At 49.0% G+C, this 12,895-nt stretch overlaps 1 protein-coding gene across 8 annotated transcripts in view; it reads right to left on the bottom strand.

Annotated features, from left to right (window-relative positions):
* DOCK5 (dedicator of cytokinesis 5) overlaps positions 1–12,895 on the bottom strand; it is a 79,559-nt gene that overhangs the window by 23,456 nt on the left and 43,208 nt on the right. For all 8 annotated transcript variants that reach the window (XR_007779344.1, XR_007779343.1, XR_007779342.1 and 5 more), the window contains exons 26-35: positions 12,406–12,542; positions 11,646–11,741; positions 9,197–9,295; positions 6,908–7,002; positions 6,227–6,305; positions 5,330–5,430; positions 4,418–4,476; positions 3,809–3,963; positions 1,609–1,694; positions 288–444 (exon numbers count right to left, since the gene is read on the bottom strand). Coding sequence is in view for 4 of the 8 variants with exons in the window: in XM_030232526.2 (XP_030088386.2) it covers positions 288–444; positions 1,609–1,694; positions 3,809–3,963; positions 4,418–4,476; positions 5,330–5,430; positions 6,227–6,305; positions 6,908–7,002; positions 9,197–9,295; positions 11,646–11,741; positions 12,406–12,542 (1,064 nt within the window). In the remaining 4 variants the exon portion in view is untranslated. The remainder of the gene's footprint in view (positions 1–287; positions 445–1,608; positions 1,695–3,808; positions 3,964–4,417; positions 4,477–5,329; positions 5,431–6,226; positions 6,306–6,907; positions 7,003–9,196; positions 9,296–11,645; positions 11,742–12,405; positions 12,543–12,895) is intronic.

Genomic DNA, 12,895 nt, shown 5'->3' with positions numbered 1-12,895 from the left:
GGAGGTGTCCCCAGCCCAGGGAGGTGTCCCCGGGAGGTGTCCCCAGCCCAGGGAGGTGTCCCCGGGAGGTGTCCCCAGCCCAGGGAGATGTCCCCAGCCCAGGGAGATGTCCCCGGGAGGTGTCCCGAGCCCAGGAGGTGTCCCCGGGAGGTGTCCCCAGCCCAGGGAGGTGTCCCCAGCCCAGGGAGGTGTCCCAGGGAGGTGTCCCCAGCCCAGGGAGGTATCCCCGGGAGGTGTCCCCAGCCCAGGGAGGTGTCCCCAGCCCAGGGAGGTGTCCCCAGCCCTACCAGCACGTTGACAGTGCAGCTCATGCGGTTCTCCTTGCTCTCATCGTGCATGATGGTCCTGTAGTCCAGCAGGTTCTCCAGGAGGCTGCTGACCAGCAGGGCAAACACCTCTCCTGGGGCTGCCAGGTACTTGTGCTTCCTGCAGTGCTCCAGCAGCCTGCAGGACACCAGAACACTCAGCTGGGCCTCCCAGGCTGCTGAATGGGATTTTGGGGTGAATTAGCCCAATTTCAGTGTGAGTTACCCAATTTCACTGGATGGACACTCAGTGCTGGACACCCACACCTGAGACAGACAGCTCAGGCAGGGCAGGACAGCACTTGCTGGTCAAAAAAATTGAGGTTTTTTTGCTGTAAGCTCCAGTTTTGCTTTAACTTTGAGCCTCTCAGTGTCTGTTCTATCTCTTGATTTTATTGCTTGCTCACCACGACTCTGGATCACACACAGGCAATGAAGCCAGGACCTGGCCATAAAGCAATTCTTCTCAGAAGTACCAGATTACATTGAAGCACATTAGATTCTTGGCACTAAAATTCTTCATTAGAATTAGGTGAGTCTGCTGATTACATGGAATTCTCTCATAGCAATCCCAAAAAATACATGGCAGATTCATTACTCAGCAATTTTCATAAATCACCCCATTACTTCCCCCTGCAGCCCCCTGCCCAGTCTGGCCGCTGCCCCTGAACTCCCTCTCCAGTCTGGGGCAGTTCAAAGTGCAGAATAAAGCCCTGATTTGTGGGCAGGCAGCCCCAGAACACCTGCACAGCACTGAGATCACTGCAGCTGCAGCAGGGCCCTGCTCACTGCAATAATTAATGACTTAGGGCCTGTTTGCATTAGGAAAGCAGCCCACTAAAGTGTGAAAAAATAGAAAATATTTCAATAATATATGTAATATAAATTGATAAAAAACCATATGTAAATAATAAATAAAATATAAAATAATGTAAAAATATAATATATAGATAATATATAATACGGAACATAATAGAAAATATAAAACATAAATATATAATATCAATAAAATATATCATATCATACATATAAAATAAGAATATATACTATATAAATAATAAATAAAATATAAAATATTGTAAAAATATATATAATATAAATATATAATATAAAATAATAAATGTAAAACAATAAAATTATTTTATTTGTTATTTAATAAAATTAGTTCTTATTTATTATAAAAGAATAAGTGCAATATAAATAGAAAATAATAAAAATATATAATATATAACATATAAAATAATATAAAATATGAAATATATAAATAAAATCTATAATATAAAAGCTACAAAATAAAACTCACAGTTTCTCCAGCAGGACCTTGTACTGCTCATCCCCTCGGCCCCCCTCCACCTCCTGGTCCAGCCTGGTGATCAGCTCGTTCTCAAACTGGAAAGGCAAAACCCCAGTGAAGCAGGGAGAGCTCCCAGGGGCAGAGTGGGCACCAGGGGCAGGGCGGGCACCAGGAGCAGGGCGGGCACCAGGAGCAGGGCTGGCACCAGGGGCAGGGCTGGCACCAGGAGCAGGGCTGGCACCAGGGGCAGGGCGGGCACCAGGAGCAGGGCGGGCACCAGGAGCAGGGCTGGCACCAGGGGCAGGGCTGGCACCAGGAGCAGGGCTGGCACCAGGGGCAGGGCTGGCACCGGGAGCAGGGCTGGCACCAGGAGCAGGGCAGGCACCAGGAGCAGGGCTGGCACCAGGAGCAGGGCGGGCACCGGGAGCAGGGCGGGCACCAGGGGCAGGGCTGGCACCAGGGGCAGGGCTGGCACCAGGGGCAGGGCTGGCACCAGGAGCAGGGCTGGCACCAGGGGCAGGACAGGCACCAGGAGCAGGGCGGGCACCAGGGGCAGGGCGGGCACCAGGGGCAGGACAGGCACCAGGGGCAGGGCGGGCTCCCAGGAGCAGGGAGAGCTACCAGGGGCAGGGCGGGCACCAGGGGCAGGGCGAGCACCGGGAGCAGGGCGGGCACCGGGAGCAGGGCGGGCACCAGGAGCAGGGCTGGCACCAGGGGCAGGGCTGGCAGGAGGAGCAGGGCGGGCACCAGGAGCAGGGCAAGCTCCAGGAGCAGGGCTGGCACCAGGAGCAGGGCTGGCACCAGGGGCAGGGCGGGCACCGGGAGCAGGGCGGGCACCGGGAGCAGGGCGGGCACCAGGAGCAGGGCTGGCACCAGGGGCAGGGCGGGCACCAGGGGCAGGGCGGGCACCGGGAGCAGGGCTGGCACCGGGGCAGGGCGGGCACCAGGGGCAGGGCGGGCACCGGGAGCAGGGCGGGCACCGGGATCAGGGCTGGCTGGAGGACCAGCCCTGGGGCTCGGAGCCCCCCAGACTCACTGGCTCTGCACCCAGGCTCAGGCTGCTCCCAGGGCTGAGGCAGAATCAAAGGATAAAACCCCAAATGCCAAGACTGAAGGAAGTGCCAGCGCTGCCTCTCTGCCCCCACAGCCACGCTCTGGGGCTATCAAACTCCCTGACACCCTGAGCTCTGACTGCCAGCAGCTCTGCAGAGTCACCACTGCCACAGCCTCTCCTGGGGGTTTCTGTTGTTGTTGTAAAGGTCAACAAACAGCTAAAATTACATTTTAGACCCTCTGAGGGTCTCCAAACTCTTCCCAGTTTACAGGTGAGCACTGACAGCTCTGCAAATGCAGGGAAGGGTGAGAAAAGGGGAATTCAGGGATTATCAAAGGCATGGAGAGGCTCAGGCAGGACAGAACTGGAAAGTCCTGAACCGTACACAGCAGAGGGACTTCCCAAGGGGCTGGGCACAATTCTGGGGGGGGATTTTTTGTTTGTTTAAATACTCCGTTTTTCTTCTGGCCTATGGACAATGTAGAACATCTGTATTGAGGATACCAGGATTGTGTACATATTGCACATACATGTATTATAGTATATAATATATATACTATATATGTATATAGTGTATCTATAGAGATAATTTTATATACATATTATTTTATAGCCATATATAATGAATATACAATTACATTGTGTGAAATACAGTATGTATAATATTAGATATTAAAATATTGTCTCTTTACATATTTTATATATATTTCATATTATTATTAGTATATATATAATTAATTACTTCATTATTATATAATGAATATACAATTACATTGTGCATAATACTGTATATATAATATTAGATATTAAAATATTGTCTTTTTACATATTCCATATATATTTCATTTTATATTAATGATTATATAATTATTTCATTATTATAAATATCATTATATAATTATGTCATTATGATATAATGAATATACAATTACATTGTGCATAATACTATATATATAATATTATCTATTAAAATATTGTGTCTTTTTACATATTGTATATATATTTCATATTATATGCATTATTATTATATATATATTTCATATTATATATAAGATTAGATCATGATTTCATGATGATATATATATTTTATATTACATTGCATTTAATATCTCTATATACTGTATTATTTCTATGGGTATTTAGGGCATCCCTTACCATGTGGAAGTTCCCGTTCCCACTGAAGTTGAACTCACACTGCATCATGTCAAAAAAAATGGGAATTGTTGCTTTCCTCAGCTCAGGCTCTGGGACCAGGGTCACCTCCAGGATTGGCCCCACCATTGCTGGGATGAATTTTATTTTGTGGGGACCTGCAAGAAGTTTAAAGTCAAATGCATCCAGTGGCAGGATTTGGATTTCCCAATGTTTAAGCACATTATTCACACAACAACCACTTTGCTCAGAACATGGATTTTATGTGGATTTTACTTAAGGAAGATTTCACAGGTAACAGCTCCAAAATTCAGGAACAGCCCAAGGAAATAATTGAGCTGAATTGTAAATCACAAAAAAAGGCTCTCTGAAAAATCCCTCTCATCCTTTACATGGCAGAACATCCTTTGGAGGGAATCTAAAAAATTATCTCAGCAGCTGATGTGAGGAGGAAATCAGCTTTTCCAAGTTATTCACAGAAAAGAGGTTTTTGTGTGCTGAACTGCAAGTGCATTTCCCCACATTAAACATGTGCAGCTTTTATAAGGAAATAAAGGATTTGAAAGGCAGCTTGAGAGCTGGAATAGAGAGAATTCTTTAGCTGGAACTCACCCAGGTTGTACCACATATCCCTGATTCTGAAGCCAATTTCTTTCCTCATGTCCCCATACCTAGAGAAAGCATTGAAAGAAGAGATGAGAGAGGCCCAAGCACTGCAGTGATCCTGGGAGTGCTGCTGGAGAAGGGAATGGCAAAGCCACCAACGGCCTCAGCTCCCTCTGACAGGGCCCTGCAGATTGCTGAGAGCAGAATTCCTGGGAATTTAGGTCTCCTGAAAGCTGCAGCCCTTCTGCTGCTGCAATTCCACCCCACTTTGGTTGGGTTTGGGTGTTTTCTCCTAAAGTTTTAACCTCTGACAGCAAGGCAATGCACCAAGATTTCATTGCCAGGCCTCTTCAAGCTACTTCTGCAGAAAAAAGGGGACAGATCACAACAAAAGTCTGGGTCAAGGTGCTCAGAGATACCCAGGCACCCAGTTCCAAGGGAATGAAGAGGTAAAAGCTGCTCAGTGACTAAAATTGCTGGTTTGGGGCTATGAATGGCTCTGAAAAGAAGAAAAGTAAAAGGTGGGGGACTAAAAAGCTGAAGGGCTTTCAGGATTCCTCTGACCTACCTCCCACAAAGGCTGAGGAATTGCATAAGGGGATTTTGGGAATCATGACAACGTTTCCATTACAGACCTTCCAGTGGAGAGACCCCTGGCAAGGTGCTGCAACAGTTCAAGATCTGCCTGACCAAACTTCAAACAAGAAATCTGCCTTCAAACTTAAGGAAGAATTAACAGGAATAAAGATAATTCTTTAACTGGAATCCTAATTTACAGCCCTGACATCTTGTCCTGGTCACCCCTTTATTACAGTGCCTTAATCAGCATTTCCACAGCACCTCCTCCCACCCTGGGGGTGTCTGGAGCAGCCCAAACAGAGCCTCCTGACAGCAAAGAGGGCCCGAAACTGAACTCACTTCTTGATGATTTTGTTGCGTTTGGCCTGGGAGAAGGTCTCCAGCTGCAGGGACTCATGAGTGAGGAAAGCCACTGCCAAGTGGAAATAGTTATTCCAGAGCTGGGGGAGAGAAAGGAGATTAAAATGGGAGGATGTTGGGACCCAGGACACTCCTCTGGCTGCCCTGGGGGACTCCAGACCCTGGCAGGGGCTCAGAGACCTTGGCACGGAGTCAAACACACCTGGGCCTTTGGTTTTAGCCATGGAAACAATTCCCAACTTTGTGTGAGGAGTTACAGACCACAGGGGTTTGAGTAGAATGGCAGTGAATTTGTCACAGGGTGAAAAAGTAGAATTTGGGGATTTGGAATGGGGGTTTGGGAGGCAAGATGGAGGAATCTGGGCATGTCCTGTCCTCCTTCTTCTTCTTCTTGTCCTCCATCTTCTGGATTGGTTTAGAGCACACACAGACTGTCTGACACAGGTGATGGCATTGGGAAATTATTGTCAATAAAGCCCAGGCAGTTCTTGGTATGAAAAGCCAAGAGCAGCCCAAGGGCAGGGGCTGTGCCCCAACCCGACCTGCTGGGCAGAGCTCAGCAGGGCAGAGAGAGAATGGAACAGATAAGAGAAAATAACCCTGAGAAGCAGAACTGACCAATCTCGACTTCTCTGGTCACAAGGCTGGGAAAAAGAGACTTTCTGACACCTTGGGAGCCATTTCAGCAACACAAAACCCAAGAGGAGGAAACAAAGGAAAAGCAACAAAAGGCACAAAAAAGCAGCCCAGCCCCAAATGCAGAGCTCCTTCCATGAGTTGGGGCACCTCAGGGAGCCACAGCCTGCTACCAGTGGGGTTTAGCTGTTCTAGCAGGTCTGGGGTCCATAAGAAAATCCAGAAAAACAGGACAATCACCTGGAGCTCAAAGTGAGTTTGATCCAGGAAGAAGCGGTTGAGGACGGAGGTGAATTGGTTCACTGCCCGGAGGAAAACCCTGAAGAGATAAAAACATCAACCACAGGTGATTCTGTACACAAAATCAATGACACTGCAGCTCTGGGCTCACAGCTCCTATGAGCAAACTCAGCAGACAGCAAGAGATGCTCCCAAAAAGGGCAGGAATTCCTCTAAATCAGGGAACAGTCAGGCAAAGTTAACCCTTGGTTCAACAGCCTGAAATTCCATTGGGAGGCTCAGGAGAAATTGGGTATCAGGGGAAATTCCCTCTCTGGAAGGGTGGTTAAGCATTGGCCAGCTCTGGCTTTAGGTTTCCCATGGGATTCCCCCAGAACAGAGACCAAAAAGGCTTCTCTGGTTTAAGCTGGAAAAAAGACCCCAGGGTTTGATTACATTCCTCTGGGCAGGACAGATTTCCAGTTCCACCAGTGGAAATGCACAGGAGCTAAAACTGGCTGGAATCTGATTGAAACCAACCTGAAGTGGCAGAAGAAAATAAGAAGAAAAGATATAAAAATAAATAAATAAAACAAGAAAAAAAAAAAAAAAACAAACAAGAAAACTGCCTTGTGTGAGTTGCCCTCCTGTCAGGTCCAGGGAGGCTCCAAAGCCAGACTTAGGCCAGACTCAAGGCTGTACCTGCTCTGCATCATGTTCATGACCATCCAGTCAGGTGCATACACGTTCTTCCCAATCAGGTCCTTGAACATAATGAATGTTTCCATCAGGAAGTCCTGTTGGAAAAACAAAACCCATCAGGCTGCACCAGGCGGGTTTGTGTCCATGGCATTGCAGGGAGGGGCTGCTGTGACCCCCTGGAATGCCAGTGTTTGGGGCTGCACTGATTAATGATCATTAATTGGCACTCAGGGCCCTGCCCTGCCTAGCAGGGCTCTCATCCTGTGGGTACAGCCCAACAATGAAATGATTCCTGACAGCTCATCCATCCAGTGGCACAAGGAGAAACAACTGCACAGAAGGTTGGTCTGTTCCATGACATCTGCCTTTGCTGTTTGGCACAGAGCTGTGCTGGAGCTGGATTAGAGAGCAAAACCAACACTGCAGGGCTTGTTCCCAAATCTCTGAGTGGTGACAGTGCAACAGAAGGATCTAGAAAGCCTGAAATGACAATGTAGTTTCACTCACTAATTAGAGTTAAATCTTTCCTGGTCCTGTTTAAGAACAGTTCAGGAGAGGCAGTGAATATAACATCAGAGATGTGATTTACAATTATTCTCCATTATTGTAGAAAAGACACTTTTTGCACAAACACCCTCCAAACAAAACCTCCAACTTGGAACAAACAAGGCTGAATTGCAGAATGAGAGAGAAAAAAAAAGAAAATGAACAGAGATGAGCAAAAGGAGGGAATATCTGGAATATTGATCTCCTCCTTGTGGACTCTGCAGGTACAAAAGCCACTTTGAGCTCTTAAATCAATTCTGTTCTCTGCAGCAGCACGTTAATATTCAAATCTCAGAGGGACACAAAGAAGGTCACAGGAGGAGCCCTCCCCTTGAAATGATCACCAGCAAAAAATCTGTTGAGCTGAACAGTTTGGGCTAAAGAACTGGCAAGATATTGATGGAGAAATGGAGCACTTGGTGCTGCCTCAGTAAAAATCCTTTTGGCATTATTAAATCAGAGCCTGATGAGAGGGCTGGCCTTGACACGGGCACCTTGAAGACATGAATTAACTCCTAAAAGTGCCAAACTCACCAGGGAATGATGTCAAGGCAGGGCTGGAAACACCAGCACAAACAAACCCAATAAAGAACAAGAAAAATAAAAGCAGTTATTGCAGTCAAACAAAATTTTCTGTTGGTATTAACAACTACCACACCACTCCAAATCTGATCTCCAAATCTGATTTTTCTACACCTCCAAATCTACAGGAGCAGGTTTGCTCCTGTAGATTTAGAGGTGTAGAAAAATCAGATTAGAAATTATTGTTTCCCATTATTGTCCTGAAAATCTTCCCACAGGATGAACACTTCCAGAATTCCTGAATCTGCCTGATTTGAGCTTTTTTTCCTTCCTTCCTTCCTTCCTTCCCAACTAATCATTGGGTGAGATAAAACCAGTCCCAAACCCACAGGAAGTGTGAGTGACCTGTAGATGGCTGTGTTGCTCCACGCTGCCTCAAGAGCTGACTTTGCAAGTGATTCCCTGTGAAATGCTGTAATTCCAACTGCCCAGGGAAAAAAGGGATCACCTTGGCTCTCCAGACTGAACTCCAAACCTTCTGGTGGGTTTTGGTGCAGGAAGAACTCAACTCCAGGCCCTTCCTCAGCTGGTATTTCATAAACAGCCACTTCCCAATTGCAAAATAAGGAATAAAGGGACAAAAAAGCTCCAACAGTTCTTGTGCTGTGCACCAGTCTTGCTAAAATACTAGTTTGGGCCATTTTGGGGAGTTTGGGGGAAAATCTGCTGATTTTAAGCAGAAAACCCCTCAGAAATGTAATATTTCACCTTCACACCTAAAGTTTTGGGGGATGTAAATTTTTAACATTCTGAGAACTTTCTACATTGCTGCCACTAAAGCAAGATTGAAGCATTCAATTAAACTTCAGAGGAGGGAAAAGAATCAGATAAAGAGAACAGGGGCACAAAGTGAGAGCCAGACAAGGGGAAATGCTTTTCTTTTCCATCTTCATTCCCTCTTCTGGTTCCTGACTCAAATCAAACATTTTTTACCCATGAAAGATGTTTTTCCTCAATGCCACAAATGCTGCTCTAGGGCTCTGCAGAGTCAGCAACCCCCCCAATGCCTAGCAAGGGTGACAGGAATGAATTCCCAGAAACTGTGGCACCAGGAGCCACTGCTGAGGGTTTGCTCCCCCCAAACTGAGCAGAGAAATGACCCTGCAGAGCAGAGTGCTGATGCTGGGTGGGCTGAGCTCATCCCCAGCCAGGCTGACTTACAATGATGTCCTGCCTGGTTTTGAAAGTGTTGATGTAATGGCTGTAATGGAAATCATCCATCTGCCTCAGGATGGCTGTCATGCAGGCCACGAAAATCCCCTGCAAAGGGAAAACCACAAATCACTGGGTTACTCTCCTGGGTTCAGCACTGGAGCTTCTAAGTGTGGCACATCAGTGTGACCTGATCAAATATCACTGATCAGAACCCTCCTTATCTGTGTCCTGACATCAGCCTAAAACTGCTCCTCTAAACCAGTCAAGAATTCCTAAAGTTCAAGCTTAAAATCTGGGTATTGCCTTCTTTCTCCCCATGGATCACAAGAGAAACACATCCTCCAAACACAGAGTTTTATTTTATATATATTGATCCACTCCATCAGTTCTTAAAGGTCTTTTCCAAGCTGACTCTGATTTTCAGATTTAGCAGGGCCAGCTGCAATTCTCCTGGGTGGCACATTAAAGGGACCCCAGACTTAGCAAAAATCAGGTAAATCCCCAGCTCCTGGCTTTCCCATCCTTCTGTACACGAACTCTAGGGTGAGTTAAAACTCCCCAGAGCTGCCTGCACCCCTCAGCTGCCACACAGAGGTCAGAAATGCCCCTGAAGGGTCTCATCCCCCAACATTTCATCCTGCTGAGCCCAGGTGACAAAAAGCAACAAAGATCCTGTGTCAAGCACTGCACGGACAGAAAACTCAGAGCACAGGGGCCAAAAGGAAATGAAATCACCCCCAGTGACTCAGCTCAAACTGCAGTGGGATAACCTGAATCCTAATCCTCAGAAAAACACCAGGAGCCACGGCTGGGTGGCACAGAAGCCCTGCAGGGCAGGGAGAGATGAGTTCATCAGGCACTGCTGCCCACTGAGAGCTCCCAGGGAATGAATCCCACTGTCAGGGAGTGCTGGGGAAGGAGGGGAGGGGCTCCCAGGGAATGAATCCCACTGTCAGGGAGTGCTGGGGAAGGAGGGGAGGGGCTCCCAGGGGATGGAAACCCTCAGTAAGAGCTGCTGGAGAAGCAGAGAAGGGCTCTCAGGGAATGAAGCCCTCACAGCTCCTGAGCAGGCAGGGAAAGTGGGGAAGGGCTCTCAGGGAATGAAGCCCTCACAGCTCCTGAGCAGAGAAGGGCTCTCAGGGAATGAAGCCCTCACAGCTCCTGAGCAAGCAGGGAAAGTGGGGAAGGGCTCTCAGGGAATGAAGCCCTCACAGCTCCTGAGCAGGGAAAGTGGGGAAGGGCTCTCAGGGAATGAAGCCCTCACAGCTCCTGAGCAGGGAAGGGCTCTCAGGGAATGAAGCCCTCACAGCTCCTGAGCAGGTAAGGTGGGGAAGGGCTCTCAGGGAATGAAGCCCTCACAGCTCCTGAGCAGGCAGGTAAGGTGGGGAAGGGCTCTCAGGGAATGAAGCCCTCACAGCTCCTGAGCAAGCAGGTAAGGTGGGGAAGGGCTCTCAGGGAATGAAGCCCTCACAGCTCCTGAGCAGGGAAAGTGGGGAAGGGCTCTCAGGGAATGAAGCCCTCACAGCTCCTGAGCAGGCAGGTAAGGTGGGGAAGGGCTCTCAGGGAATGAAGCCGTCAGTCAGAGCTCCTGAGCAGGCAGGGAAGGTGGGGAAGGGCTCTCAGGGAATGAAGCCGTCAGTCAGAGCTCCTGAGCAGGCAGGGAAGGTGGGGAAGGGCTCTCAGGGAATGAAGCCCTCACAGCTCCTGAGCAGGCAGGTAAGGTGGGGAAGGGCTCTCAGGGAATGAAGCCCTCACAGCTCCTGAGCAGGCAGGGAAGGTGGGGAAGGGCTCTCAGGGAATGAAGCCGTCAGTCAGAGCTCCTGAGCAGGCAGGGAAGGTGGGGAAGGGCTCTCAGGGAATAAAGCCCTCACAGCTCCTGAGCAAGCAGGTAAGGTGGGGAAGGGCTCTCAGGGAATAAAGCCCTCACAGCTCCTGAGCAGGGAAAGTGGGGAAGGGCTCTCAGGGAATGAAGCCCTCACAGCACCTGAGCAAGCAGGTAAGGTGGGGAAGGGCTCTCAGGGAATGAAGCCCTCACAGCTCCTGAGCAGGGAAGGTGGGGAAGGGCTCTCAGGGAATGAAGCCCTCACAGCTCCTGAGCAGGGAAGGTGGGGAAGGGCTCTCAGGGAATGAAGCCCTCACAGCTCCTGAGCAAGCAGGTAAGGTGGGGAAGGGCTCTCAGGGAATGAAGCCCTCACAGCTCCTGAGCAGGGAAAGTGGGGAAGGGCTCTCAGAGAATGAAGCCCTCACAGCACCTGAGCAAGCAGGTAAGGTGGGGAAGGGCTCTCAGGGAATGAAGCCCTCACAGCTCCTGAGCAGGGAAGGTGGGGAAGGGCTCTCAGGGAATGAAGCCCTCACAGCTCCTGAGCAGGCAGGGAAGGTGGGGAAGGGCTCTCAGGGAATGAAGCCCTCAGTCAGATCTCCTGAGCAGGCAGGGAAGGTGGGGAAGGGCTCTCACGATGTGTGGGCTCTGGCGGCTCATCCCGATCACCGTGCGGTTGATCCGGCGCAGCAGCCGCTCCATCATCTGCTGGATGTGCAGAGCAGTGGGACCCTGGGGACAGCCAGCAAGGGACATTGGAGAGCACTCCTCAGGCACAGCCTTCCAGGGGCAGCTCCCTGTGTGGGAGGACTGCCCTGGCAGGGCTTCATTTCATTAGGGGAAGCACAAAAAGGAGATTGAAGTGCACAGCGATCGATTCAAACACTCTGGGATTCACTGGGTGGAGAATTCCCTTAATGGATCTGTCCCAGCTTCATCAGCTCATCCTGGGCCTTTGACATCTCTTCTCTGAACAGCTCAAACCCCTCTGTTCACAGGCACTCAGAACAATTCCCATGGCCAGAGTGGGAAGTGCATTTTTCTGGCTGAACAGTGATTGCTGTCCCTATTCCATAACGGACAGAATGAGCAACCTCCTCATTTTTATACCATGTAATACTTTGACCTGCTCCAAATTACTGAACAAGCCACCAAAGCAGCTGAGATGACATTTTGGTCCCTAGAAAGGGAAGTAAATGCTTCTAGTAGTGATAACTAATTCAACCTTTCCTGGCTCCTCTTCAGACAGAGCCCCTACAAAGAACTGCACAGCAAGGCATCAGTTTCTATAAATATCACAATTCTGACTCAGGAAAGCGCAAGTAGAGGATGTTTCTTTACTGTGACTTCTCAAAAGAACTGAGCTGAACTGGCAGACCTGAGAGCTCGTGCTCACCACATCTTTGCGGTCCAGGACCTCCAGGACGCTGCTCAGGAGCTGGGAGCTGGCCTCGTGGTCGGGCTTGCTGGAGTTGTCATCCAGCTGCCCACTCAGCTGATCGATGAGCAGGGGCAGGAGGGCATCTCTGCACTCTGCAAAGTGACACAGGGACAGAGCAGAGCTCAGCATGCCCTGGTATGGGCACCTCACAGGAGTGTCCAGCTCCTGATTCCATCTGGGACACCAGAACCTGCTTAAAGCCACTGGAGTTATGACAAATGGCCTGGAGAGAGTCATGAATGATCTGTAATTTGAATAATGTAATCCCAGAATGGGTTGGGTTGAAGAGACCAAAAAGATCATCTCATCCTACCCCTGCAATGGGCAGGAACACCTCCCCCTGTCCCAGGGAGGAATTCCTTCCCAATATCCCATCTAACCCCACCCTTTCATTTATAAATTCTGTATATTCCATCACACAGCACCCTCAGCTTCTCCCTCCTTC

This window comes from Serinus canaria, chromosome 22 (assembly GCF_022539315.1).
Source record: "Serinus canaria isolate serCan28SL12 chromosome 22, serCan2020, whole genome shotgun sequence".
In the NCBI taxonomy this organism is placed as follows: Eukaryota; Metazoa; Chordata; class Aves; order Passeriformes; family Fringillidae; genus Serinus; species Serinus canaria.
The sequence above is the reverse complement of the archived record's forward strand: the minus strand, read 5'-3'. Positions and strand labels throughout refer to the sequence as shown.